This window comes from Calypte anna, chromosome 9 (assembly GCF_003957555.1).
Source record: "Calypte anna isolate BGI_N300 chromosome 9, bCalAnn1_v1.p, whole genome shotgun sequence".
Classification (NCBI taxonomy): Eukaryota; Metazoa; Chordata; class Aves; order Apodiformes; family Trochilidae; genus Calypte; species Calypte anna.
This window is the reverse complement of record NC_044255.1, coordinates 22369535-22396944: the sequence shown is the minus strand read 5'-3', so window position 1 is coordinate 22396944 and position 27410 is coordinate 22369535. Positions and strand designations below refer to the sequence as shown.

The 27410-nt window shown below is 41.6% G+C and overlaps 1 protein-coding gene across 2 annotated transcripts in view; it reads right to left on the bottom strand.

Moving 5' to 3' along the window:
• BCHE (butyrylcholinesterase) overlaps window positions 1–27410 on the bottom strand; it is a 47629-nt gene that overhangs the window by 13054 nt on the left and 7165 nt on the right. Inside the window, exons 1-2 of one of the 2 annotated variants that reach the window (XM_008497096.2) lie at window positions 17139–17158; window positions 13287–14808 (exon numbers count right to left, since the gene is read on the bottom strand). In XM_008497096.2, coding sequence (XP_008495318.2) covers window positions 13287–14803 — 1517 coding nt within the window. In that variant the 5' untranslated portion in view covers window positions 14804–14808; window positions 17139–17158. Of the gene's footprint in view, window positions 1–13286; window positions 14809–17138; window positions 17159–27410 lie in introns of those variants that run through there. The other variant, XM_030456542.1, reaches the window with a different exon arrangement.

Here is a 27410-nt window from a genome sequence, read left to right as displayed (position 1 = left end):
AGAGTATTTCTTAATACTGGACTCGTGGACTCCCTCAACAAATGCACTGCCACACTTGATAGTTTATTTTAAAATATTCTCAAGGTTTTTATCCTCTTAAACTAATGAGAAGGACAGCAGCTAATCTATCTGCTTGAAAAGGCTGAGTGGTGCCATTTGAAACAGCCAAGCTCTAAAACCACCCCACTGAAAGGTGAGAAGCCAGGCTAGGGTGTTGTCAGCCTGTGCAACATTGGGTGTTTGGGCACCAGTTCCTACACTGGTTCCTTGAAGCCTCCTGGCATCAGCATTCTCAAGGTCTTGGGGCTTTGCTCTGTGGCACAATGAAATTTAGAAAAATTAGAAATTTAGAAATTATGTGGCTGGGAAATCTAGAAACAAAAATCATGTCTAAATTTTGGGTTTTTTTAATTAGAATTTTTTGCAAGGAAATAGTAATCTGTTTCAGAAAAGCTGTAGTAGCTCAAACTATCCCATTTACTGTGATACAAAAACTGCTGGACCTCACTGCAACATTTGAGCCTTCCTCAGGTTCCTCAGTAATGAATGAAAGACCTCGTGTGACTGAGTACTGCAAGAATGAGAGAGGTTCCAGGTTGTAATCCTTCAAATTCCTTTTCTTAAGCAGCAGCTTAATGGAAGTTCATTGCATTCTGCTGGGCTCAGTTCTCAGGGATCTCAGGGTTTGGAACCTACAAAATGTCCCAGAGCCCCAGCAAAAGGAAACTGCTTTGCAAGTGACATCCTAGGTAAATATTATTCCTTCTGCTGATCCTTGAAGAAACCTGAAGGGTCCAGCTGGCATGCTTCTAAACTGCCAGAAATTGGAGAAGAACATTTGCAGCCAGACTTTCTGACACCTTCCCAGGCTAAATAAAACTCTCAGGATATTCCTCCCTGATTCCAGCTTGGTGACAGCACTTGAGCACTGAACTGTCTTAAACTCTAAATTCCCCTGGTATGCACTATTACCACTGCTATCAGTTTCAGGAAATGAAGCAACAAGCTCTTGCTTCTCTCTGGGCTCTGCTCAAAATAGCCTCATGAAGCATCCATCAAAAGTTGGAATGATTCTTGTTCATGCATATCTTGGTGCTTAGTTGTGAATTCCTGCTATATTTAAGGGATTGGTAAGGTAAGTTGGAAGGGGTTGGCCATAGATATAGTATTTGAGGCATGTAGAACCAGGATGTCCTGCATTAGCTCTCTGGCCATGCTTGCAATGCATTTAGGAGTCCAGTGCCTCAAATTTCTGGATTGGGGAGCTCTGGTATCAGGAGGAATCGTGAGCTGAGGCCGTCAGGGCAGAGCTGATGAGACCTTCAGCCCCTGGCTGTGGGTTTTTAACCTCTTGGGATCACTCTGGCCCTCCTGCACTTAGGTCTCCTCCCCTCTGAAGATGTTTCAGCAAAGCCTGGGGCTATTTCAGGAGCCCCTGCCTCAAACCCTGCTGCTTTTATAGCATGTGGTGAGAAGTGATTTAATGGAAGGTCTGGCACAGCAGCCCTACCACTCTCTCTAAGGCTCAGTAGCACAAGAAACTTGGAAGTGAGTTAAAAGGTCCTTTCCTGACCAGGCACTAAAGTATCAGCTGATATTTCCTTTAATTTAGCTCTAATTAATAATGAAAATCCACCCTGATATAAGTCAGTACAATATCCTGTGGGTCCCCCTGGGTGAGGACTTTCAGACCTGGGTCTCCTCTCCTCTCACCAAGCCCTGAAGCCCTGCCAGTCAGACATCCTTTTAATTCCCATGGTCCATCCCAAATACATACATGTTCTGCAGAGTTTTAAAGACTGTAAAAGAAGAGACTGAGACCTTGCTGAGCCTCACAGCTTTCTCATCCCAGAGCATTATTTCTGGCCAAGGAGAAGCAAACAAAAAGCTCTGAAGATGGAAGGAGTCTGCAATGCTGGAGGCTGCCACGGTGAGAAGAGGGACTGGAGATTTGGAGTGAAATTAAAGTTCAGGGAAAGGGATGAAAACCATGACATTGATGTGGAGATAATTTTAGCCACCAAAACGTGTTTTGGTGGTTTGCTGTTTTGTTTTAAGAAATGCTTATCACTCAGTGGGATATTCACAGGAAGCTGGATGTGACAAAAGTGTCTGATATAGAACATACCCCCAACATGCAGCTGTTATTTGCACATTCAGATTATGTATTGTGAGAAAGAAGTAAAGACTTTTCAGAAGGATTTTATTCCTCCTGCTTAACAATCCTGCCACCTGAAGAGGTTTGTTTTTTTTTTCATGGTGTTTGTGGACCAGCCCTCCACCTTTTGAGATGAATCAACTTGGTTAGGGGTTGATTAAAATCCAAACAACTGGAAAATAGAGTGATTGAAAGTTTGGGATTAGGTCTCAGATGGAGAAATTCCTGTTGCTGGTTACAAAAGAAGCTTTACTCTTCCTGGATGGATTTCACACCTCCAGGACTCCATGTTCTAGTGTGACTATTCACTGATCACGTTTTTATCACCTTTATATAGTCAAGAGAGAGGTAACACTATGGCTGAGTCCTTCTTTATTCCAAAGGCTTTTTTTTTTTCCTCCTAATATTCCTCTGAACGATTTTGTGAGATCCTCATGCCTTTTTGTATGATATCAGTTTTACCTCTCAAGGACCACTTTTCAGGGCTGTGATTTTTTCCACTCTTGGTTGCCACAAGAAATCAAATGAAACCATAGTTTTTTGTCTTACCTCCAGAGGTTGAAGAGGGCCACTTAGAAATGGGAGAAGGTGCTGAACCCTATTGAGACCTTGAAGGAGGAATTAACTTCTACAGAAGGTAAGTAAAAAGAATAAGTAGCAAGGCACATGGCATTTGCCCTTTTACTCATCTTCTGAAGCTCCATTATCTGCTCTACCACCTCAGGTCTGCTTCTCATGACCTGGAAAAACATAAACTTACATAGTAGCTTAACTGAATTGCTCCCTGGGACAAACCTAGAGAGAGTGTGCAGCAGGAGAGAAAAATGTTTTTTCTTGCCATGGAGCTATTAATACTGGCTTTTAAATTCCCTGTGGCTTTGGAAAAATTTGCCAGTCCAGCTGGGCATGAGAAAGAGAAAACTGTCCTCATATGTATATGATTACTGTTTCCATTTCTTGCTTTCTCCCCCATTAATAGAGTTCCAGACACTCAGAAATTGTTAGATAAATGGGTTCAATGTTTTCCTTATCTCTGGAGACCAAATTTTCAATATATACTGTGCAGTAGATACTATGCTAGCCCATAATACTAGAGATTTGTTTTCAATTGTAATTGCCCTAATCATGATTTTTTTTTTTTCCCTGAGATGGATGCTCCACGTAGCCCTGCACCAAGTAAAATCATTTTGATTCATCCTGTCCTGTCAGACTTCATCATAGTAGCATTTTTCTTGATATTTTCCACTACTGCCACTGGTTTATTTCTGTGAATGGGAGGGAGAAGATGAGTCACAGACTTCAATTGCTGTTGCAATCTGGGCCAAATTGAGCAGTCCTATAAATGAAGCCATTACCCAGCTTTCAGGAAAAGGTGTCTATGTGTGATTGCTTCATCAGGAACACAACCACTGGGACTTCATGATGGGAAATGTAAATAATTTATATTCCCTCTAGTTTATATAAAAATATTTTAAAAACATATAAATATAGTGTTAATAAACCCCAAAGATATTTAAAATAATAACTAAAAATTAACATTTTTTTGTTATATATTCATTGTAGGTTTGATATTTTCAAGTAGAAGTTGGTAAACATTTTTAAATGATGTCCCAGCATTATAACATTCTCTGCTTTAAGCTCCAGTAAGAGGGAGGCTTTCCAATAGCAACATTGGGTCTGAGAGCCCTGAAAGGAAGAAAAAGGAAGAAAAAGTATGTAAAGAAGGATATCTGAACCTATTCAAAGTCCTTCTCTTTGAAAACTGAGGGGGCTTTTGTGGAAATTACAGTCTGCACACTACTGCATGCCTGGAAAAAACCAGCTATAAACCTTTCAGTGTTTCCAGTTGTAGAGAAAATTGACTTGGAAGCTCCTTCTGGAGAACAACTTGGTGAATAATACTCACAAGAGACAGATATTGAAAACTTCCTTGGTTAAAATAAAAATCCCAGTGTCTGACCAGCAGCTCCAGGAGAAAAAGGAGCTCCCTGGTGTCAATTTGAGGTAAGGATCCCTAGAGTTTGCATTGTATGGAATTAGGAAGTTGTCTTATGTTCCCCCAAGGAAAGGAAGAGAACACAGATGGCAGACAGAGATGTCTGGGAAAGCAGAGGATGGCACCTTTTCATTTTACATTTGTGCAAGCAGATAATTGTGTAACAGCAGCAACTGGGAGCATGAAATGCCTGATTTCTCCTTATGCAGCTTTGAGATTCCTGGGGCCCATATCTCACAAATTCTGTGACTGAATTGCTGACTGCATTTACCCAGCACTGACTTCTCTGGCAGCTGATTGGAAAAAAAAAAATTAAAAATAAAATTAAAGACTGTATTGAGCTCCCTTCAAAAATATGGATTTGGGTAACCTCTGCTGCTCCTCATTTCCTCCCTGAAACAAGCCAAGCTCTTGCATTGGGGAGTAAATTAAAATGTGTACCAAAAGCTTCCTTAGTAGGAATTCAGATTAGTGTCCCAGAACCACCTGGAAAAATGGGGTTTGTAGTCCTTTTAACTTTCAATTTCTGCCTTTTGCTGATGAAACAAGGGCTAAGCTGCAGAAAAGCAGCACACGGGTTGAGTGCCCCTAAAAAGAGGATTAGCTGTGAATGAACACTGTTTAGAATTTCCCTGTGACTTTTTGTGTGTTTACATTCCTGCAGAAGTTGTGAGATGGGGAAAGAAATCCCTAATCCTAGATTATCTCTGAGGTGTACTGCTCTAATGCTTAACTCACTGTAAATTCATGCATCTATTTCCTTCGTGTCACTCTTCACAGGTTCTTCTACTCCCCAAAATGATCAGCAGGTGGCTCAGACATTTTTATTCTTTTATTTTTCCATCTCTCTTTGTTCTTTCCCTTTACTTTGTTGCATTCCCTCAGCCTCTTCCATCACTCAGCATCTCCCTCTCTTGTTTTCCCATCTTCCTTAATCATGTCCTTTCCATCAAACTCTATATTATTTCCATCCAGGCTTTTTATTTTCACTCCCAAATTTGAGGCAGCAATCACACTGTGATTTGATTTCAACTTCTGGATCAGCTCTATCTTTTCCTTCCTTTCCTTTCCCCAGAACACAACCATGTGGGCTCTTGGCCAGGTGCTGGGCACAGCAGGGAACCACATCCACTACCAACTCTTCTACATTTCTCTTTTGGATGAAGAGGAAAAAACTCATCCAAGGTATGTCCCTATCTGCTTTTACAGGGCCAGCCAAAGACAGCACAAGTTAAAAAAAAACAAACAAAAAAATAAAAAAACCCCACAAAAACCCCACAAACCAAAAAACCCAAACCCAAACAAACCACCTCCAAAACATTTCTCATTTCTGTGAGGTTATAAGACAAGAGGCAATGGTTCCAAGTTGCTCCAGGGGAGGTTTAGATTTAATATTGGGAAAAATTTCTTCACCAAAAAAAGTGGTGGGGCATTGGAACAGGTTGCCCAGGGAGCTGGTGGAGTCTCCATCCCTGGAAGCAATAGGAAACCAAGTAGATGTGGCATTTTGGGAGAGGATTTAGTGGTTTAGGTGGTGTAGATGTTGGACTCAATGATCTTGAAGGTTTTTTCCAACCATGGTGATGCTCTGATTAAATATTCAAAGCAAAGCTTAGTGTTAGAGCATCAGGTTTTGGGTTTATGTCTTGTTTAATCCCTCCTACAATATTTGGACGTTTCCTTAATAGATTTTTCTCATCTCATGTTTGAAAATAATAGTTTGACTCATCTGTTGTAGAGAACAAAATCTGCATGGACAGAATTGCATCTGCTATGCATATGGGAAGGAAAAAGACATCTTGTAATTTTACAATATTAGTAATAATATTAAGCCAGTCTAAACAATTTGTGTCCCAAACCTATTTTCAAAAGATGACTGAATCAAAGGCTCCTGGTTTCAATTCTGAAATTCAATGACAGCTTGTCAGCTTGCAAGCCAGAGAGAGATGACTGCCAAGTGCAAGTCTCTAGTTACTGATTCTTTTCCATGATGCACTATTTCCAAATAGATTGAAAAAAAAAAAATAATAATAAAAAATTGTTTCCATTACTGCTTCTGAATATAACAATATTATGGGCCCTGGAAGGATGATGAGTCACTTTTAAGAACCCAAAAGCAAAGTGTGGAGAATAAGAGCAAGTTTCCTAAAATCTGACCTTCTATTTTGTTCATGTGCTATGATTTCCTTTTTTTGTTTGTTTTTTTGTTTGTTGATGGCTCAGTGTTGATTCCAGTGCAAGACAGGGTGAGAATGCATCTGCTCTTTTGGGTCAAAATTAAAGCTTTGCTTTTCCCTGACCTGAGAAAGGAAGGATTTTTGTCCATCTTTTTGTATTTTTACAAACCTTGCTCATTTAGATCTCCTTCAGTTCCTACCTCATACCCAGAAATTTCTCCTGGATTCAGGGAAATCCTCCTCTTGGTCCTGCTGAGCTCCAGCTCTGGGATGCTGAAGATGCTGTGAGGACCAGATCTGATCTGAGTGGATTACCCAGTTCCTGCCTCTCTCCCTGGGAACCTGGGCTGATCTCAGGAAGAAACACAACCCACCTGAAATTCTTCACCATGAGTGGCTTCATGGTATGTAAAGTTTTCCTGTTAAAGTGGTCGGAGGTGGGTTGGTTTTTTTAATTTCTTTTTTTTTTTTTCTTTTCCTTCTTTCCCAGTACATTCATTCCCTTCCAGACAGTTTTTAGGGCCTCATTTCAATCTTCTGTCTGGTCTCTCTATGAGGCTGTTGTTCTTCTCACTACTCTGAAACTGCTGCCTATAAACATGTTGTGATAAGTCAGTAACAAAAGCACTGAAATTTATTATATTTGTACCAGAGGAAGATCAGGAAAAGACAACAGTAACCAGGCAAAGAGCTTCAGAGCTTTCATGGGGCAATCAAAGCCTCCCAAATTCCCCCAAAACATAGGAGGAAATATTTCAAAAGATTCACTTTAGAGAAAAAGCTGCAAGAGATTTGTTTCAGGAATTGTAAAGCTGGCACTGAGACAAGTTTTGCCAGTTTTCTTTTACCAGAAACATTTTTCACCAAGCCTTAACAATTTTGTCTTTGTGTTCCAACACATCCTTCTCTGAGTTTTCATCTCCCCTGACTTCTCTGTCTCCTCATCACTTTGCATCACTCAGGTCTAAAGGACACAGTTACTAAAGCTAATGAATAAAGTAATGCAGGAGGCATAACCTAGCAACCACTGCTTTGGGATGTCATGGATTTTTTCCTGATAAATAAAACTTCTTTTTACTAGTTAGAGGTGTTTTCTGCTGCATATGATGGATAGGACCTGTTAGTGTCATTACTTCCCAAAGCTTTCTGAAGAGTAACAAAAGTGCAGCAGAGAAATGAATGTTAAAAGTGCTTTATAAAGAGAAATATCAATTCTTTCACCACGGATGTCACTTAAGGGGTGCCAAAAAGCTTTCCAAACTCTGCTGAAAGCTGACTTTATAGTGTTAAAATTAACTTTATTTCTCCACTAATGTAATGGTACCCAGCCTGATTTTCTGTAGGGTATCACCCCGTGGTTTCCTGCTGGATACAACTTGGCCACACCTCTTTTCCTGTCTCATTTTGGCGATGTCTGTTATTTTATCAAATGATTTTACAGCTAAGGTTTGATAGTCATCTGCCAATGTTCTTAAATATAAGATTCAGATGAGGAGCCCCCAGGTCAGGGTGAATGGGGGAATTTTAAATCAGTGTAAATCAAAAACATTGATTTTGGAACCTGTTCTTTCCTATAACCTTAATATTTCACTTGATTTATTTAGACAGCACTAGTGATGATCCTATTTCTTCCTTGGAATATAAACCAGAGATGATTATTATATATATATGTATTTATTTTTATTTTGAGGGTGTGATAAAAAGTTGTTCTTTGAAGGTTCAGATACAGGCAAAGAAAGTATTTATGAAATTATTCTGATACCTGTAGGAATGGCTGGGATCCTTGGTCAATCTTATTTGATACCAAGAGGCAATGATTAGAAATCAGTGATCTATATTTAGTATAAACTATAAATAACCCAAGGGGCTAATCCTAACCATCACCACAAGGAACCTTCTGAGCCCACCAGTCTGTCCTTTCTTCATAGTCCTCCATGTCAACTGCTTGAACAGTCAGGCACAGGGGGTAATTTCCCTTTTTTTTTAAAAAATATTCTCTTTTTCAGGTTATGTGACATGAAGTAACATTATCCATATGGGTAAATACAGCAGGCAGTGATGAACAGGATGTCCCTTGTGCAGTGACAGAGGTAGCTGTGGTTTCCCTAATTCCTAGGGATCCTTGTCTGGATAATGAATCTGAAGAAAATCTCATGAGTGGAAAGGAAGATCTTCACAGCTATTATATACCTGGTAAATATATGTCAGATTTCTTAAAAATGCCATTCTTCCCTTGGCTAGCAAAGAGATCTATTGTTATATGATGCCAAAATTCAACTTCAAGCCTCACAGGTGAAGAGTCTGTTCCCATCACCTGCCTTCCCCATTCATCTTCAAACCAGAAAATATTTATCCCTGTTAATTTGCCAGCAAAAATGTTCAATTAGCACTGATATTTACTTTTAGCAAAGGCTTGAAATGAGAGGTGCCTGGAGACTTGGAAAATTCTACATCCTATGGATGGGGGTGGGGTGGTTGAGTAGGAAACCCTTGGGCTGGCTGATTGTCTCCTTTTGATCCCTGATAAATATAGAAACCAGGAACTCAGGACTCTTAGAAACCAGAAAATCAGGATTCTTGGGCTCCTTTGAAGGAATCACCTCTCTTCTTCTCCCTAATACCTTTTCCTTTGTTCTCAGGTATTTCTAAGAAGCAGAAAATGCTCCTAGGGGACTTTTTATATCTCCATGGTTATTATTTATGCTCGTGTGAAGATGAAAAATTGAGATAATTTGGGTCAAAGCATGGGACTGAAGACCCCTCATGAGAAACAGCTCTGCAGGTGGTCAGGTGAGCAACCTCTTGGTCCCTCCCAACTGAGCAAACTGATTTCTTTCCCTTTTTGCTGCCTTTACCTTACCTCCATTCCTCTGCAGGCTCTGCATTCCCTCCCTTGTGCTTTTATACTTCTGCACATTAGAATATTAGGTCACACACCCTCACTAAAAATGTGCTGTACAATGTTTCTGATTTCCATCTTTTTTGCTTGATTTTCTCCTCCTCCACTGGAGACATCAATGATAATTTCCCCCTTCAGATGTTTGCCCTTTGATCACACCAGATTTTCCTATAAACAGGATGCCAAATGGGGCTTCCCCTATTCATGAGAAATATTTACTGTGAGCTCCAAGGTGCCAGGAATTGAGGCTCACCTATTACTTTTGGAAACATGAACAATTTTTAGTATTTCCCCACTTGTTTTAGACTAGAAATAACGGGTTAGAAAGGCTCAGGGGGCTGTGAGGTGTCACAAAATGGGTTATTCCTGATGTGATGTCCAGAAATTGCATGGTTGCAGTAGTTAGATTGGTCAGAGGAAGGGATTATTTGCTATTTGCTGTGGAAACCTCTTGAAATTCAATCTGTGGGCTAATCTAATTATAGTGTGAATGATGATCAGACTAGATGATAGATCAGCCTAAAAACTTAAACCTAAATGTAGTGGATGTTTGTCTAATTTTAGCCACCTCCAAGGACAGTGTACTCTGTTTTTCACAGCAGGTAACTGGAATTTGATGTGTATATATGTTTCTCTATAGATTAATAGAAAATGTTTTATTACATGTCTGTATTTTATGCAAGGTATAACAAATCTGATATATTTTTATATACTTATATAAGTGTAAGGAATATATAGTACATTCTTTACAACATGTATGCAATCCAGTGGAAATCAATAGTACATAAAAGTGTAAATATCCTGCAAAAATCTAATATGGAGCTGAATTTCCTTTTTCCTACTAAGAGATACTTCTGTTCAATGCAAAGATCCACTATCTCTGGTATAAGATCCTGACTGCAAGCTCCTGGAGTGAAGGTTGTAAACTTCCCCCCCACTAAGCTGGGGGGAGTGTGGATCAGCTGGAAGGCAGGAGGGCTCTGCAGAGGGACCTGGGCAGACTGGAGAGTTGGGATGATCCCAAGGGGATGAGGTTCAACACAACAAGCCCATGGGGAGCTCCAGGCTGGGCACAGAGTGGCAGAAAGGGAGCTGGGAGTCTGGATTGCCAGGAAGCTGAAGAGGAGGCAGCAGTGTGCCCAGGTGGCCAAGAAGGCCAATGGCATCCTGGGCTGGCTCAGGAACAGCGTGGCCAGCAGGTCCAGGGAAGGGATTCTGCCCCTGTGCTCAGCCCTGGGGAGGCCACAGCTTGAGTCCTGTGTCCAGTTCTGGGCCCCTCAGCTCAGGAAAGATATCGAGGTCCTAAAGCAGGTCCAGAGGAGGGCAACTAGGCTGGTGAAGGGACTCGAGCACAGACCCTATGAGGAGAGGCTGAGGGAGCTGGGGGTGTTGAGGCTGGAGAAGAGGAGGCTCAGGGGAGACCTCATCACTCTCTCCAACTCCCTGAAAGGAGGTTGGAGCCAGGGGGGGTTTGGGCTCTTTTCTCAGGCAACTCTCAGCAAGACAAGAGGGCACAAAGGGTCTCAAGTTGTGCCAGGGGAGGTTTAGGTTGGAGATTCAAAGGAATTTCTTTCTGGAGAGGGTGATCAGGCATTGGAATGGGCTGCCCAGGGAAGTAGTGGATTCTCCGTGTCTGGAGATCTTTCCAAAGAGCCTGGATGTGGCACTGAGTGCCATGGGCTGGGAACCACGGGGGGAGTGGATCAAGGGTTGATCCACCACTTGATGATCTCTGAGGTCACTTCCAACCCAGCCAATTCTATGATTCTATGAAACCTGCAGTGCAGAATGAGGAACCTTCACCAATGTGCTCTCCAGAAAGGTGACACCAGCTTCAAAAAAATGTCCTAGCATGTCTTCATGCTGCAAGAACTGTTACCAGGAGTTTCCTGACCCCATTGTGCAGACTTCATTTTGGGTACCCACCCATCAGATGAAGTTTTGGTTGTGATAAATCAACCACACAGTTCAATTCCAGAACGTGCACCCCTGCTGAATGCTTTTCTCTGGGCTTTTACACCAAATTCCTACAGAGTGGTGTCTGAGCAGAGGGGGAAGCAGGAAGAGCCCATAGATTAAATTTCAGATTATATTTTACAAGAATAAGAGCTGTATGAAAACATTATGCATTGGTGAGCATAGCTCCCTGTATAGTTATTTCCTGTGCTTTAATATGCTCATCACTCATGGTAAAAAAAAAATAAATAAATTATAGGCTACAACAGATAAAGTGGATAAAACTTATCAATGTGATTAACATTGCTGGGTGGCAAAGGGAACAATCAATCACACCCTGTGGTGAGCAGATGTCTTAAAAAAATGATCTGTCAGTCCACTTTGGAGTGTCACATCAAGTGTCACACTGGAGATGGGGGACATGGAATGGGACAGATTGTGGAGCCTCGGTTACACCATGGCCAGTGCAAGGAGGGCTTGTGAGTAGTTGTGAGTTAACAGGATTATCAGGTTGAAGCAGAGAGGATGGATGATACCTGTAATTAAAACTCTTCAGAATGACAGTGTTAATGAGGAAAGTTTGAAAGTTGTAATGAATGACAGTTTTGATGCACATATATAGCTATTCTTTAAGAACTTGAAAAAAATGTATTATAGTTAAAACCTTAAGTTTTACTTCATGAAAAAAAAAAAAAAGGGATGAAAAGATATTTTAGCAGAGCCTAGAGTTATTTCTGCATGGAACACAAATAACAATATAAAGCTTAGAAACTGTCAAATAAAACATAGCACCTGGAAAATGTAGCAGTAGAATTTGCAAATTCAGACCAGACACAAAAGTTCCTTTTATAGCTGTAACCATCTGAAGTGTAATCAAGCTTTAGAACAACCTACCAGCATTTGTTCTGCATTTTCCATCACTGGGAATGTTTAAATCCCACCTGTGTTTTGTGTTATGTACAAGGTTTTATGGACTAAATGAGCCCAGTGATCAAGTCTGGTTTCTAATCTATGAAGAAAACAAGCAGAATCCTGTTACATCATTGATTTCAGCCTTCACAAATCCATGTATTCTTCATAAATCAGGAAAAATCCACAATGGAAGTAAAATTAAAGGCAGGATTTTAAAATTTAAGTTATTTAAACATTTTAAAAGTGTAAATTAAGTGTCTGTACCTTTTCACAGGTACAGATTTATATATATATATATAATTTTCTCATGAGAGAGCACAAGCTGAGCTTTTGCCAAGATAAGATACCTCCCCACCCCATCAGGCTTAAAGCCTTGAGCCTAATCATACAAGACTCTGGCAGTGGCTGTTTTTCTTCCAACACTGAAATATTTTCCTTTCAAACTGAACATTGCACTGAGAGCCCCACAGTCCTGCTGAGCAAAGTGAGGGCTGTCTCATTTCTCTTGGTCTCCAGCCAAACAGACTGAAGAAGGGGATGTATTTAATCCATTTCAAACATCCAAATGAAATATACTTATTTGCTTCTTAGCCAGGTTAGGACATATTTCACTTAGAGATGAGTCTAATGGAAACAGTGAGTGATTTGTCATCAGCTTCTGTAGAACCCAGGATCACACTTGCAGTACACATGGGGAGGGAGACTTTCTGCACAGAACATCTTGCCCTCTCAATCACTTCATCATGGGAGAGTAAAATACCTCCAGATTATACACCTGCATGTTCTGTGCAAATTACTTCTTAAAGGAAATTGGGCTTTTTTGCTCCTACTTCTACTCTTGGAAGTCTTGCCCAGGATTTGAAATATTTTCTTCCTACATCTTGAAACCATTACCTGCCATCAGTGACAGCTTCTGCCATGGCAAAAAAATGGTTTGCATTTGCTTTTATGGATGAGCACACGTTGTTTTCTTAGCTCATCCACTGTGAACTACACATCAAAAGTTTATTTTGCTAAGACAGTTTTGTTTTTTTTTCATAACTAAGCAGGAATTCTGGATAGCAGAACAATTAATCCTTCACCATCACTCTCCTTAGGCTTCAAATCACCACCCAGACAGTTAAGCTTTCCCCCCCTGTAAAGCAGCAAACATCCAACACCTTAAACACATATCTAGAGGAAACTCACCCAGTTTTTGCAAAACTTGCCCAATATCTCAGCATGGACCTGCTTAAGATTTCTTCAGCTTTGGTGTAATTTGCTTTTCTTTCTAAGGGCATCCCAAACACAAACTCAATCTCAAACCCGTGCATTACTCCCATCCACTCTGGCCAAGGGAGCTTGGAGGATTGGTGTTCAAAGAAATAGAAGAACACGTTGTGGCCTGGTTGGGCAATTTTTTTGGTGAATTCCATTGTGGGACATATTATATTGTAGTCACCAATAATATCATCCAGGGCATCACGGTAAAGTTCTGGCTTTTCCTCGTTTTCCCAGTCTGTGTACTGAAAAATGATGGCTTCTATTGCAAGTTGGCTTGCTTGTGGGAAGGCCAGTGTTAAAGCTGCTTCAAATTGAGTTTTATTGATCAGCCCATCACCATCCTTGCTAAGCCCAGGGACTCTAGGTTCTAGGAATGCTGATCCTTCATCCTTATTAACGCCAATTAAGATCTGTGTTTGTTTGAAATGTCCATCCTCAATCAACTTTTCTGGCATGTCAGAGAGAAAATCACCATCCACAGTCGGACAAAAAAAGATTCGAAGAAGAGAGTCATATATTTCCCAGAAATGTTCATTCTGCATTATAGCCTTTGGGTCCTTGTCTTGGAGGCAGAGAATGAGCTCTGTCTCGTTGCTGGTGGGACACTGGAGTTGTTGAGCTAAAGTCACTGTTCTGTTTCTGGCTTCAGATGCTGTTATCACAGCCCAAGGGGCATTTGCAGATCCACTTTGCATGATGGCTCTTGTGAATAAAGGATGGCTTCCAGGAGAAAGGATATGGTAGTTTACAGAAGCTGCTCCAGCACTCTCTCCAAACAGAGTCACGCTTTTTGGATTGCCTCCAAACGCTGCTATGTTCTCCTGGACCCACTGGAGTGCCAATCTTTGATCAAATAAACCTGCATTCCCAGGAGCTTCTGGGTTGCCTGGTAAAGCCAAAAATCCAAATGCAGAAGTCCTGTAGTTCATGGAAACTACAATGACTCTTTCTACCCTGGCCAGAAACTTCCCGTCGTAGACCGGCAGGGAGGTTGACCCAGTCTCAAAGCCACCCCCATAAATCCACACCATGACAGTTGCATTCTTGGGTCTGGGAGAAGGAACCCAGACGTTCAGGTATAAGCAGTCTTCACTTAGGTTGGTTTTAGGATTCCACATCTCTGTCCCAGGAAATCCTGGGTAAGTTGTGTCTATAACCTGGTAACACGAGTTCCCGTGTTTCGTGGCGTCCCAAACCTCTGACCACGTCTCACGAGGGAGAGGTTTTTGAAACCTCAGCCTACCAATGGGGGGCTGTCCATAAGGGATTCCAAGGAAAGCTGTGACAGTTCCCCCCAGCACCTGCAGGTTCATCCCTCTGACTCTGCCTTTCTTGGTTGCAATGATGTTCTCTTCAGGCATGACCTTCCTGACCAACGTATGCAAGAGAAGAAACCACAAAAGAAACCTGGTATAGAGATCTCTACCATTTCTCCAAGTCATGATGCCTGAAACACAGAAAAAAAGAATAAAATAATTCAGAACGACAGAATGTATTAGTACCAGAGCCAAAACTGCTTATTCAAACTGCTTATTCTTTAGGTCATCCCAAGGGCATTGAAAATAAGATGGTGATGTGACACAAAGCTCAGCAGTCTTTAACCATCGGTTGCTTTTAGCTGTGTTGCAAAGAATGTGTTTAGAATTTAGAATTTGGTACAATGCTTCAGAAAAAACTCAGTTGCTAAAAAAACCCCAAATGCCAAGAAGCCAGACCAGGGAAGGTGAAACCCTATAAGCAATATCTTCCTCTTCAGAGTGAAAAGACAGAAAAAGACCATTTGCATAAGCCCATTCCTATGCCTTACATATCTGAAAAAGCTCAACAAAGCTTCCTTCTATTTTTCTGCTTGTTGCCCTGTTGTACATAGTGTACTCTGTCTGGCCACTTTAAACAGGCCATTCTTTGTTAATGAGGAGCACTTGTGTCCTTAAAAGGCTTGAGGCTACTTTCTGGGGAGAGTACAGCTGGGGCCTCATCTCAGCTCCCCCAGCTCCTTTGTGTGTTCTGGGAAATCAACAAAGAAAATGCAGGGGTTGGGAAAAAGAAGATGCTGCACAAAGAGGGTCTTGACTTTGAGACAGCATCCAAGGAGCAAGGAAGAAGCTTCAGAGACAATATTTTTAGCATTCATGTAAACAGCTGGAAAATAGACAAATAGGAGGAAGCACAAACATTTACACTCTTTTTGTTTTAATAAATTTAAAAAGGACAAGGTGGTGAATGGGGACAGTAGACTTCAGAGGTGCTCTAACCCCCCACCTAGTCTTCAGCTTGGTTTCTAGAAACCTTCTCAGTTTATATCAAACTTCAGAGATGTGAGCAATCAATCTGGATGACCCATGGTCCAGCAGTTCCTAAGGAGTTTGGGTGAGCAGAGGCTGATTCCAGCATCCCTTGGTACCAGCCCTAGGTACCCTGTGCAGGTCCAATGTCACTTGTTGGCACTGAGCTCCCTGTGTGCCACTCATTTTTATTTATATTTTCCTATTCATTGCTGTAATAAAATCTTTTAAGAGCCCATGAGAAAGTGCAGGTAAAGATGAGTTTAGGGCTCAGGTTTTTCACCCAACCAAGGCAGCTGTTAGAAATGTCACTAGTAGGGGTCTAGCTGGGAATGTCTGCACCCAATGCCTGGCACTGAGAGATCAGAATTTCTCCAACTCTGTTTCACTGACACTTTTATTTTTGCCACATATTCTCTTCTAACATACCACCCAGGACTAAATCACAAGCTGGAAATGAGAGATTTCAAGCATTGTCATTATGAAGAAGAGAAAGTGATGCTAGGAAAAGCAAGAGATGTTCATAAAGCTTTTAAGGTCTCCATAGTAATTAAATTATTTCCTCTCTGTGCTTTCCTGTCAATTAAAAAGAAATGGGAGGAAATCAATACAGCACTGCAAAACACAGAGGTGTAACTTCTGACCCTAAGAAGTTTTAGAGAAGAGTTTTAGGAGCAAAAATTTTAAGAAATCTAACTAAAAAAATCAGTTCTGTATCTCTTTAATCAGCTTTCCAAAAGAACAGGCGGCAATTTGAAGAAAAAGTTTGGAATGCATCAAGCTTGAAAATACACAGAAGTTCTGTGCTAGAGCATGAGAGGACTCCTCTAGTTTCAGGTTACCTTGTGCCAGGTGACAGAGGATGATTGTTACCCCTCGACTGTATGGCAAATACTAATTTAAATAAGGTTTTTAAATGCTGCATTAAACCAAACTCAACCCCGTAAAGCACACCGAGCAAAACGAGCATCACTTGATTATTACCATGAGAGTGAAAGGGTCAGAAGATTGCTTCAGCTCATCAACCTTACCCCAGCAGAGATACATCACATAATGTATTTGCATACTTTAAAAAGCTGCTTCTGCAGTAGTTTCCTCCAGCAAAAGTTAAACAGGCCAGACTTCTGCATTCTAATTCAGCCAGGGAGCCTGATTTATTTCAGTGACTGTTTCCTCTCCTTGCAAATCTTTACCCAGCCAAAAAATCTATACACAAGACTATATAATCAGTATTTAAATAGAAAAGATGTTTGAATTAATAAGTCATTTCTAGTTCAGCTTAATTTACTTAGCCCAGGATCCCTTGAATAATACCAAGCTCTGCTACACTTGCCTGCTTACCCGTTGCATTTGCAGAGCAGGGGGAGTTCTCCCAAGAGAGCACCAAATGGGCAGAGCGCAGCATTTTAAAAGATCCCAATCCCCGTGCAAATCAAGCTGAACTGGAAATTCCCCTGGCAAAGGAGAGACGTGCAAACAGGAAAGCACTTACCCCACTTCTAGCACGAGAAGCTACAGAGTTTTTGTAAGAGCCAGGGTCTTGGAATACTTCGGGGAAAGCGCGGCAGGCAGCGGCGGCTTCAAGCCCGAGTGTGGGACACTGGTGCCATTCTCCTGGAGTCTTTCTGACACTGAGCTCCTCAGAGCTGGCAGCACCAGCAACTCGATCTGCAGGCAGCCTCTGCTCAGGAGCTGACAGCTGCTTGGGGCTGACAGGAGCCTTGTAGAAAAGCTACAGAGAGAAAGAGCCCTTCCGGGGAAAAGCAAGAGGAAGATTTTCCAGGGAAGGGACAATGCAGGGATCTGGTCCTAGCACGGGGCAACATTTCATCACCCAGAAGGATAAGGAGAGTGGTAAACACAATAAAATCCTGCCTTTCCTTCCTTCATCTTGCTCAGAGCACCCACCTCACCTGTATTTTTTTTTGCTCGAGGTCACAGCGATTTTCAAGTACCTCAAACTTTTTTTTTTTCTTTTTTTCCCTGCAAAATAAGTTAATTTTGGATTGAAGCAACAGTGGCAGAGAAAACAGGAGTGTCCTCTGCAGGGATTTGTCACCCACTGGCAAGCCTCAGCTCTAGTCCTTGACTCCTGGCCATCTGTAGGCTACAACAGAAATCTGCATTGTCCTCTTCTGATGTTAAGGTTAAAAATGGTGCCTGTATGGTGTCACACGTTTTCTCTTTCTTTGTAGGCTTCAAAGCTGAAATCACCTGTGCTGCTTGGTACACCTGGAACCCTCCTGTTGCCTGAATCTCAGAACTGACATGAAATGTCTCCAGCAGACCCCAGCACTGCAGGTGCCAAGCAGGGCTGAGCCCCAGGTCAGAGCTGTGAGATCCAGCACCACGGAGTGATGTCCAACCATGTGAGGTGGGTACTGAAATTGCAAATATTTTGAGATGCAAAAGGAGGCAAAATAGAGGTGGGTGGAGAAGATAAAGAAGTTACTTATAACCCCCATGGAAAACATTTTGCAAACCTGTGCCCCTGTGTGAAACCTGAAGGCCAGCCCTGGGTGGGGGTCTGCTGGCTCCCACCAGCATCTGCTCTAAAAAAGAAATTTTTCCCCATTTTAAGCTTTTCTTCTACCAGGAGCCTTTGCTTCTCCCATTAAAGGTGAAGACAATTACAGTCTTTCTGTTTAATAATCAAACTACAGCTCTGTTTCAATTACACAAAAGCAATATTTGGCAATGCACGGAATAGGAATAAAGCAGAAATAAAAAGTTAAGTGTGAAGTTTATAGACCTGAACCTGGGGACTACAAATGGTTGTTAAAAGGTAGCATGTGAAATGATGTTTTAATGCAGAAAAGCTGAAGAGAGCATGGTCATTTAGTTTCTCCCAGCAATTTTACAGGATGAGACATTCTGTAGGTATATTGCAGGGATGTGTCCACTGGAGAGGAGATGTCCCAGTGTAAATGTAAACCAGGTTGTGAATCCCTGAGTTTTCAGTAAGTGTCTAATAGAGTCATTAGTCATGAATTCAGAATTGTCAGCTGAGATTGTTAACACACTACAGAAAATAGAAATATTTAATAATTTGGGATCAACACAAGTGACAACTAGATCAAAAATTTTCAAGTGCAGTGTCCTGAAGGTAAACATCCAGTTGTGCTCTTTAAAATAATTTTATTAAATTATTTAATTTATTAAATTAATTAAAACAATAATAATTTTCCATGTTCCCTGGCATATACATTCACTGACTTCTTTTTCTAATGCTTCTTCCACCCCTTTGGAAACACAGCCAGTTAACACCCATTGGCTTCATTTCTGTGACATCAGAGGAATGAATCACAAGCCCCAAACCTTGTCAGAGGCCTCTTTTAATTAAAATATTTCTGAGGGTCATGGCAAACCATTGTATTCCCAACCCTCACCACTGCCTTGAGAGAAACAGCAGAGAAGAGACACTAAAAATGCTGTTTCTGGCTTCACCTCTTGTCCCCTCATGGGTGGGGGCAGCAGGTGTGGGATAACAGGGCCAATGCTAGAGAAGAGCAGAGAGTTGGGAAACTTTAATTTAGATGTTCTCTTATATTGTAATTTTTCAAACGAAGCCCTCTTCTATATTTTTTCCTTTAATTAAAAAAATTAACATATAAATTAAAGTTTCACAACTGTGTGCTGTGAGAGGAAACACTTGCTTTTGTTCTGACTTAACTTCCTAAAAATACCTGTGTGAATAAGAGAGATTAAATAAATTTAATGCCTTAGTAATTCTATGCAGAGTGGTTGTTTTCTCAGTTTTCCTTTGGGAGTTGGAAAGGAAAGGAGATACAAACCAGCAGATAAAATACCATACATATAAACATATATAAATATATATATATGCATATATAAATCATTAAAATTAAATCAAATATATATATATGAGTGTGTGTATTAGCTGTTACACTCACACATATATAAATGCTTATAATTCTAAATGTATCTCTCTCTCTATTTTTCTATAATCCTGGAGTTTGTTGAGTTTAATGGGTGATGGGCAAGGGTTCTAAAGATCACCACCAAAGTCTCTTTTCATTATTTAACGTGGACACATGAGATAAGTGTCATACTGATACAGGAATTTTGGTATGAGAGATGGCTGAGTCTCTTAAAAAATGAATTTAAAGGCCAACTCTGGGAAAGATTGGCATTTAGTAGGCACAAAAGTTTACAGAGTTTAAGCAATGTGTGTTAAAGAATGATCAAACATTTTTGTTATGATTTAGTTCACTACTAAATTGCCCTTTAGGGTGTTTCCTAAGCATATGCAGATGTTTACACTTATAAATATCTTAAATTATGCACATTCTGAGTTATCTGCAGGAATTATCTAATAGAGATGGGAAATCCATGGCAGATGAAACTGCAGAGAGATGTACCTTGGGTAGTTCTAATGAAAAACAAGTTGTTCTCTCCCAAGGTGTCCTCTGAGCTTTCAAGGTCTACTTGTACATGAAAAGTCTCAATCACCAGAATCAGTCCTGAGTGTTCCATCCATTCTGCAGCCTCAGAAAGAGCACCTGGGCTCCCCTAAGGATAACTGGGCTGAGAAACTTCCCAAATCTCACTTCAAAGTAAAGGGGATCACTTAGGAAGTGTGTGCACATGGGAGGAAATATTTCCCTGGCAATAGTATGTAAAAGCAGGGAACATTCTTATTTAATTTTAATTTTATTTATTTTTAAACAAATCAAAAGGTAAATTCTAGTTACCTATTTGAAATATCATTTTATGACCATCTGGGGAGTTTTTGTTTAAACTCCAGCCTTGGTAAACTCCCTTGGGGCTGTCTCTGATCCTTGGCTGAGTTTTCACATTGAGCATCTGTGTGACCTTGGCTGGAATCTCAGAGAAAACCAAATTTGTGAGAAAACACTGTGAGGAAAACAAATAAAGCCAAGCTGTATGAGATAGGAAAGGTGAAACTGCAGACAGGGGTGAGATTGCTGAGATGGGGACAGTTAGCAGCTCAAGGACTCAGAGGGAAAAACATCAAAGCCACAAGCTGTGAAATCTTCAGATGAAAAAAAAAAAAACAACACAACAAACCCCAAAGCAGAAAAACAATCCAGAAGATGAGAAAGCAGCAGCAAAGAACTCCAAATGTTAAGCATTTTTCTTATTATTCTGTGCATATCAGGCCAGACCTGCCTGGAATTCTCTTCTTACTCTGAGAATTCCAAGAAGCCTCAATCTCAATCATTCCAGGGATGGCAGAAGGTCCCAGGAATAGATCTGAAGGGTACTTTGAGAATATTAGGAAAGGTATCTTAGATACACACCAGGAAAAGAGATGCCAATTTATTAAGTATACAGAAGAAACCAACACTACTATAACCCATGATTATATTCTCCTCTTATTGGCTCCATTATGATCCACTGCACCTTTCCCCTTTTTACTCTAATTATAGGTTGTATAATTTGCCCTTTATTAGCACAATTAGGATCTGTACTTAAAAAAAATACCTGGAGAAATCAGAACCAATGAGAAAATACAGCAAGTTAAAAGATAAAGGTATTATTACTATTATTGTGGGTTTTTTTTTTTCCTTGTGGTACTCTTACATAATTCAGTATTTTGTCTTATATAGGGATCAGATTCAATAAAGAAAATAAAAAATGACACATCTTGAAATGCATTTTTATAGCCTGGTGTTTAGCTTGGAAGAAAACAAAGTTGGAGTGTCAGCAAAGAACTGTAATCTTGTGTGAGCAAGAGAAAGTTAAATTATGTTAGGTTTTTCAGGTTTCTACAGAAGATTAATTAATTGACAATATAAGTTTTCCATTTCTGTTTTAGTTTTATTTCTTATGGATAGAAAAGCTTTAGTTGTTTAAAATGATTTAAAGATATCTGAATAACCAAGCTTGGTTGCTGGGAATCACCTACCAACATCAGCATGATGGCCACAATCTGTCCTCTCAGCCCCTAAATCTCTGAATAATTAAGAAATTAGTTCTGAGCTCATTTGAATCTGTTCAATAGAACTTGTGTCTGGAACATGGGAGTCATCAAGAGCAGTCAGCATGGTTTTATCAAGGGTAAATCATGTTTGACTAACCTCATAGCCTTCTATGAGGAAATTACTAGGTGGATAGATGATGGAAGAGCAGTAGATGTGGTTTATCTTGATTTCAGTAAAGCATTTGACACCGTCTCTCACAGCATCCTTGTTGATAAGTTGATCAAATATGGGTTTGGTGATCAGGTAGTGAGGTGGATAGGGTATAGAATGTACCCTCAGCAAGTTTGCTGATGACACTAAGCTGGGAGGAGTGGCTGACACACCAGAAGGCTGTGCTGCCATTCAGAGAGACTTAGACAGGCTGGAGAGTTGGGCAGGGAGAAACATGATGAAATTCAACAAGGGGAAGTGTAGAGTCTTGCATTTGGGGAAGAACAACAAGATGTCCCAGTATAGGCTGGGGGCTGACCTGCTGGAGAGCAGTGTAGGTGAAAGAGACCTGGGGGTCCTGGTAGACAAGAGGATGACCATGAGCCAGCAATGTGCCCTTGTGGCCAAGAAGGCCAATGGCATCCTGGGGTGCATTAGAAAGGGTGTGGTTAGTAGGTCAAGAGAGGTTCTCCTCCCCCTCTATTCTGCATTGGTGAGGCCGCACCTGGAGTATTGTGTCCAGTTCTGGGCCCCTCAGTTCAAGAAGGACAGGGAAGTGCTTGAAAGAGTCCAGCGCAGAGCTACTAAGATGATGAAGGGAGTGGAACATCTCCCTTATGAGGAAAGGCTGAGGGAGCTGGGTCTCTTTAGTTTGGAGAAAAGGAGACTGAGGGGTGACCTCATCAATGTTTTCAAATATGTAAGGGGTGAGTGTCAGGGAGATGGAGTTAGGCTTTTCTCAGTGGTGACCAGTGATAGGACAAGGGGTAATGGGTGTAAATTGGAGCACAGGAGGTTCAAGTTGAATATCCGGAAAATTTTTTTCCTGTAAGGGTGACAGAGCCCTGGAACAGGCTGCCCAGGGGGGTCGTGGAGTCTCCTTCACTGGAGACATTCAAAACCCGCCTGGACACGTTCCTATGCGAAGTGCTCTAGGTGGCCCTGCTCTGGCAGGGGGGGTTGGACTAGATGATCTTTCGAGGTCCCTTCCAACCCCTAGGATTCTGTGATTCTGTGTAATTCATCCCAATTTCTAATCCTCCCAATTCTCACTTTTTATTTCAGCCTTATCACAAACATGATTTCACCCATCTTTCACCTGAGATCACAACTACGGATTTTCGTGGAAAGAAGGAAGCATTTGTGGTGGGAAAACGCTCCAGATCCACCTGGTGCATCCAAGGACATGGAAGAGGAGGTTTGAGAAGTTGCTGGAGCCCACAGTGGGGCAGCCACCTGCACCTTCCCAATGGCTTTGCCCAAGCAGGAGGAAGACAACCTTGATGCTGGTCAACAACAGGTCAGATATTATATTATTTCTCTTTGCTATGACTGCTCTAGGGCAAAACCTTAAAAATACTGCAGAGTTATTTTTCCTTTATTTTCTATAGCTCAAAGTTGATTTGAGCTCTTGGCCTGTGTGTTTCAGGAAAGAAATATAACTTTAGGACAAAGAGATGACCCTGGTAGAGGTTTTAGGCACAACACAAGTGGGCACACTTTGACCTCTCCCATTGGGTCGTGTCCAGGGACCATTGGACTTCTGACCATTGCACTATTGGGTCCCACCAGAGAACCACTCTGAGGCTGAGTGACTTTTTACCAGTGGGTCCCTTTGTTCTGTGGATGTCCAAGTCTTGTGTAATGCTGAAAATCTCATTACAGACTTCTGTGTAAATGTTTTTCAGGAAGATGTCATGCTTGGTGAATATTGGGGTATTCATCACAATGCCATCTGCTTGAAAAACAGGCAGGACAGGTGGCTTAGTGATAAAGTACAGTGGGCACCCTCGAGTTTCACTATATATCTACATATTTAATACATAAAATTAACTTATAGGTAATATGCTCAAAATATGCTCAATATGGAGGCCAAGGGTACAACTCAAAATACTGAGAACACTTTGATTCCAATGTCAGTCTCTTTCACAGGAGTATAATTGCCTTGGCTAATGCCTTTCTCAGTGAAAACATTCAAATTATTTTAATTTCCATGCTCACACAAGAAAATCCCATCACCAAACACTGAAGGTTTGGGATATCTCATGGAGAAGGGCAAGTGCCCATGGTGCTGCCTTTCTGATTAAGCAGACTTGTACTATCAAACAGGAGCTGTGCTCCCCACTGAAAGTTACCAGTGGGCAGGATTTGTGCAAATGAAAGGAAATTTGCTATTTCTGCACTGCCTCTTCTCTCCTCCTTCTTTTATTCCACAACCCCCCCTCCAATTTTTAGCCATCTATTCTCAGTGTCACCAAAATAAGTGCACGTTGAGTGTAAAAAGATAATTTTGCTAATAAATGCTAACAGCAGTCATGAAACAGCAAAATGAAATAACAGTAAGGAAACAATCAATAAAAATCTGAACAAGAATTAAGTATTGGTGCATGAAACAGAAAAAGGAGCTGAATCAGAGGGCTTTATAGTGAAACACAGAAGCTATTGTGAGAGAAGATGGGTAAAGAGAAAAAATTATCAAATGTTTCTGAGATTATTATACCAGAACAGGCAGGGAACAAGATATTTGACCAAAAGGAATGTAAGTGAAGGGATCCAGCTCTTTTTATGGTTCCCAAATCACTGTCCTTTTGGGCTTAAGTGATCCTGGTGTGTCACCACTCAAAGGATTTTAAGCTAATGCTGAGACAGATGTTTCAGAGGTGGGTGCCTGGCTGGCAGGGATTTAGTTCATGCTAAGCACCACCTGATGCATGAGAAATGGGGATTTGGTCAAATGAGATCAGCCTAGAGCTTCTCCAAATTAGGGGAAAAAATTAAAAATAAATGAAAAGCCTTGCAGTGTGTACACCATCAGCCCCTCAGCCCTGCTTCTCACCACTTGCTAGTGCAGCCACACTGCGTCCATGGGTTCCTGTAGTGAAATGAGGCAACCAGGTGCCACTAATTGCCAGGGAGTGAGCAGGAGCTTGTGTCAAGCCCACCTGTGCCTAATTAGGGTGGGCCCCCACTGCGCATGAGCAGGACCAGGGAGCCAACCCTAATTAGGCACAGGTGGGCTTGACACAAGCTCATGATCGCTCTCTGGCAATTAGTGGCACCTGGTTGCCTCATTTCACTACAGGTTCCTCCTTACCCCAAGACATGTCCAAAAACACCTGCAAAAAAACCCCAAGGACCATCTGGTCTGCAAGCAGAGAATGGGACCATGCACAGCCAGTACCTAAGCAGCCTTCAGGGCTGCAAATAGAAATAAATAGAAATAAACATTTATTTTGGATGATCCAATAAAGTAATTCGGATCACGGGAAGCAGCTCCCAGCTCTGGTTCTGTGAGCTTCTGTGTCTGATCTGGGGACTGAGAGCTTTTTATTGCTGAGGGGTGAACATGGGGACAACCCCTGCCTGGAGCACTTGGAGGGATTTCCAAGCTCTTCCTTTGGTATCTCCAGCACTCTGGGAATGGGGGAACTGTGGGATGAGCTATCAAAGGGCTGTGCAACAGGCACATTACTGCACCTCTACACTTGTGCTAAAATATGAGCCTGGAGCCTAAGAGTTTATGGATATTAAGTGGAGATTTTCCAGTTTGGCCACCTCTGTTATAAACACAGGTTCAATAGCAGAGGCTACAGAAGAGGCTCCTGTGCCTCAATGGATATTTGTTCAGTATAGTGGCTGAAGGACAGAGCTATTCCCTCCTCCTCCTCACCTGAATATCTTGAGCAGGGAAAATACAGTCTCCTAAAGCCAACAATCTCACCTGAACAACAGGTGGGAGATTCTCCAAGCACAGTATCATCCCAAATATCTGCTGGAGGTGACAGGGACACTGCTGTGAATGCCCAATCCAGTGGTGACAACCAGCATTTGGCACAGCAAACCTCCAAAGACCACCATTCTTTTATTGGTTTGGAGCACTTCAGAAACCACAATTCCCTCTGCCTTGTTACTGGGCTAAAAATCTTTATCCAAACCTCTCTGAAGTAATTGCAGGGAGATGTTATTGTGTATTTATACAGTGCAAACTCTTATCTTGGAAGGCTCTATTGGGTCTTTACTCCATGGCTGGAATTTCAGTCATGATCAAGACTTTTCATGTGCAAGGAGATTGCAATAAGAGTGGTCTTATTGGAAAAACAAAACAAAACAAAAAAACAACATTTGAATTTAAAATAAGTGTCTTCTGGTGGAAGCAGAAAGATGAGACACTGAAAACCACCAAGCAACACTTGCCAGCATGCACAGCAAGTCCCCATGCCCTGCTGAAGAACAGAGAGGTGTTGCTCTGAGATAGGGTCACCCAGAAATAAAGTCTGGAGTTTTTTGCCATGTGCTGGCACTTGTACAGCACTAAAAATCAGAGGTGGGTTGGGGAGAGGTCACATCGATCTGGAGTTCAAGCATCTGCCTGCAAGCTCCTCTTGTCCCCACAGTGCCCCCAAGTCACATGAAATCAGCCTCAGCTGAACTTGGTTCCTGTAAATCTTTGCTGTGGCATACAAAAGCATGCCAGTAAAAAGGGAGCTGCTAATGCCTGGATTTCCAGCACTCTATGCAGCATGTCTGGCACCACTGCCAGCAGGAAGGACCCTGATGCCATCACCATGCCATACACCAGTGCCTCCTGAAGTTCTTAGCATGGCTGCCTTTGACTGGATGCCTTGAGAGCTTCTGCAGGGAGCAGCTGCTGCATCACATCATGGCAGAGCACAGGACAGAGCTATTAATGCCTTTTCATGCCATACTCAGTGTCCTGACAATGAATACCATCAGCCTGTCCTTAATCACCTCCTCATGGATATTGATACACCAGCCCCAAAGATGCACAGCTCCAAAGTGGGCAGCCCATGCCTGCAGCAGTGTGAAGCACAACCATTGGGCAAAGACTCAAAATGCCATTTAGTTCAAAGGAAAATGAGGATTCATTTCAAGGCTGAGCACCCACAGATCCAGTGTATGCTGCAAGTGATCTGAATTTTCATTTTCCAGGTGCCCACCTGGTCTTGGGTTAGTGGTGGAGAGTTAAAAGCAGTTTTTCAAAAATATAACAAAAAGAAAAAAGAAATATTGCTGCTCATTTCCCTGTCAGACTGCTAGCAGCACTTTAATTTAGGAAGCAAACCATTTTACAATAATCACAGACATGTAAATGAGCCAAAAATGGTGTTTATTTTCTTGCTTTCCAAATTTAAGCTGTCCTAAATAATGTAATACCAAATTTGTAGCAACGAGGAGACAATTTGGTGAACACAGATGGGAAGGCATTGGATTTGTACTACAGGATTGTTACTCCTCTGAGTCGAAGAGAATCCACCCTCTAAATGCACTGGAAATGCTGATGCAGCTTTTGCTTGGGCAGCATAGAATCATAGAATCATAGAATGGGCTGGGTTGGAAGGGACCTCAGAGATCATCAAGTCCAACCCTTGATCCACTCCCCCCGTGGTTCCCAGCCCATGGCACTCAGTGCCACATCCAGGCTCTTTGGAAAGATCTCCAGACACGGAGAATCCACTACTTCCCTGGGCAGCCCATTCCAATGCCTGAGCACCCTCTCCAGAAAGAAATTCTTTCTCATCTCCAACCTAAACCTCCCCTGGCACAACTTAAGACCCTTTGTGCCCTCTTGTCTTGTTGAAAGTCGTCTGGCAAAAGAGCCCAACCCCCCCCTGGCTCCAACCTCCTTT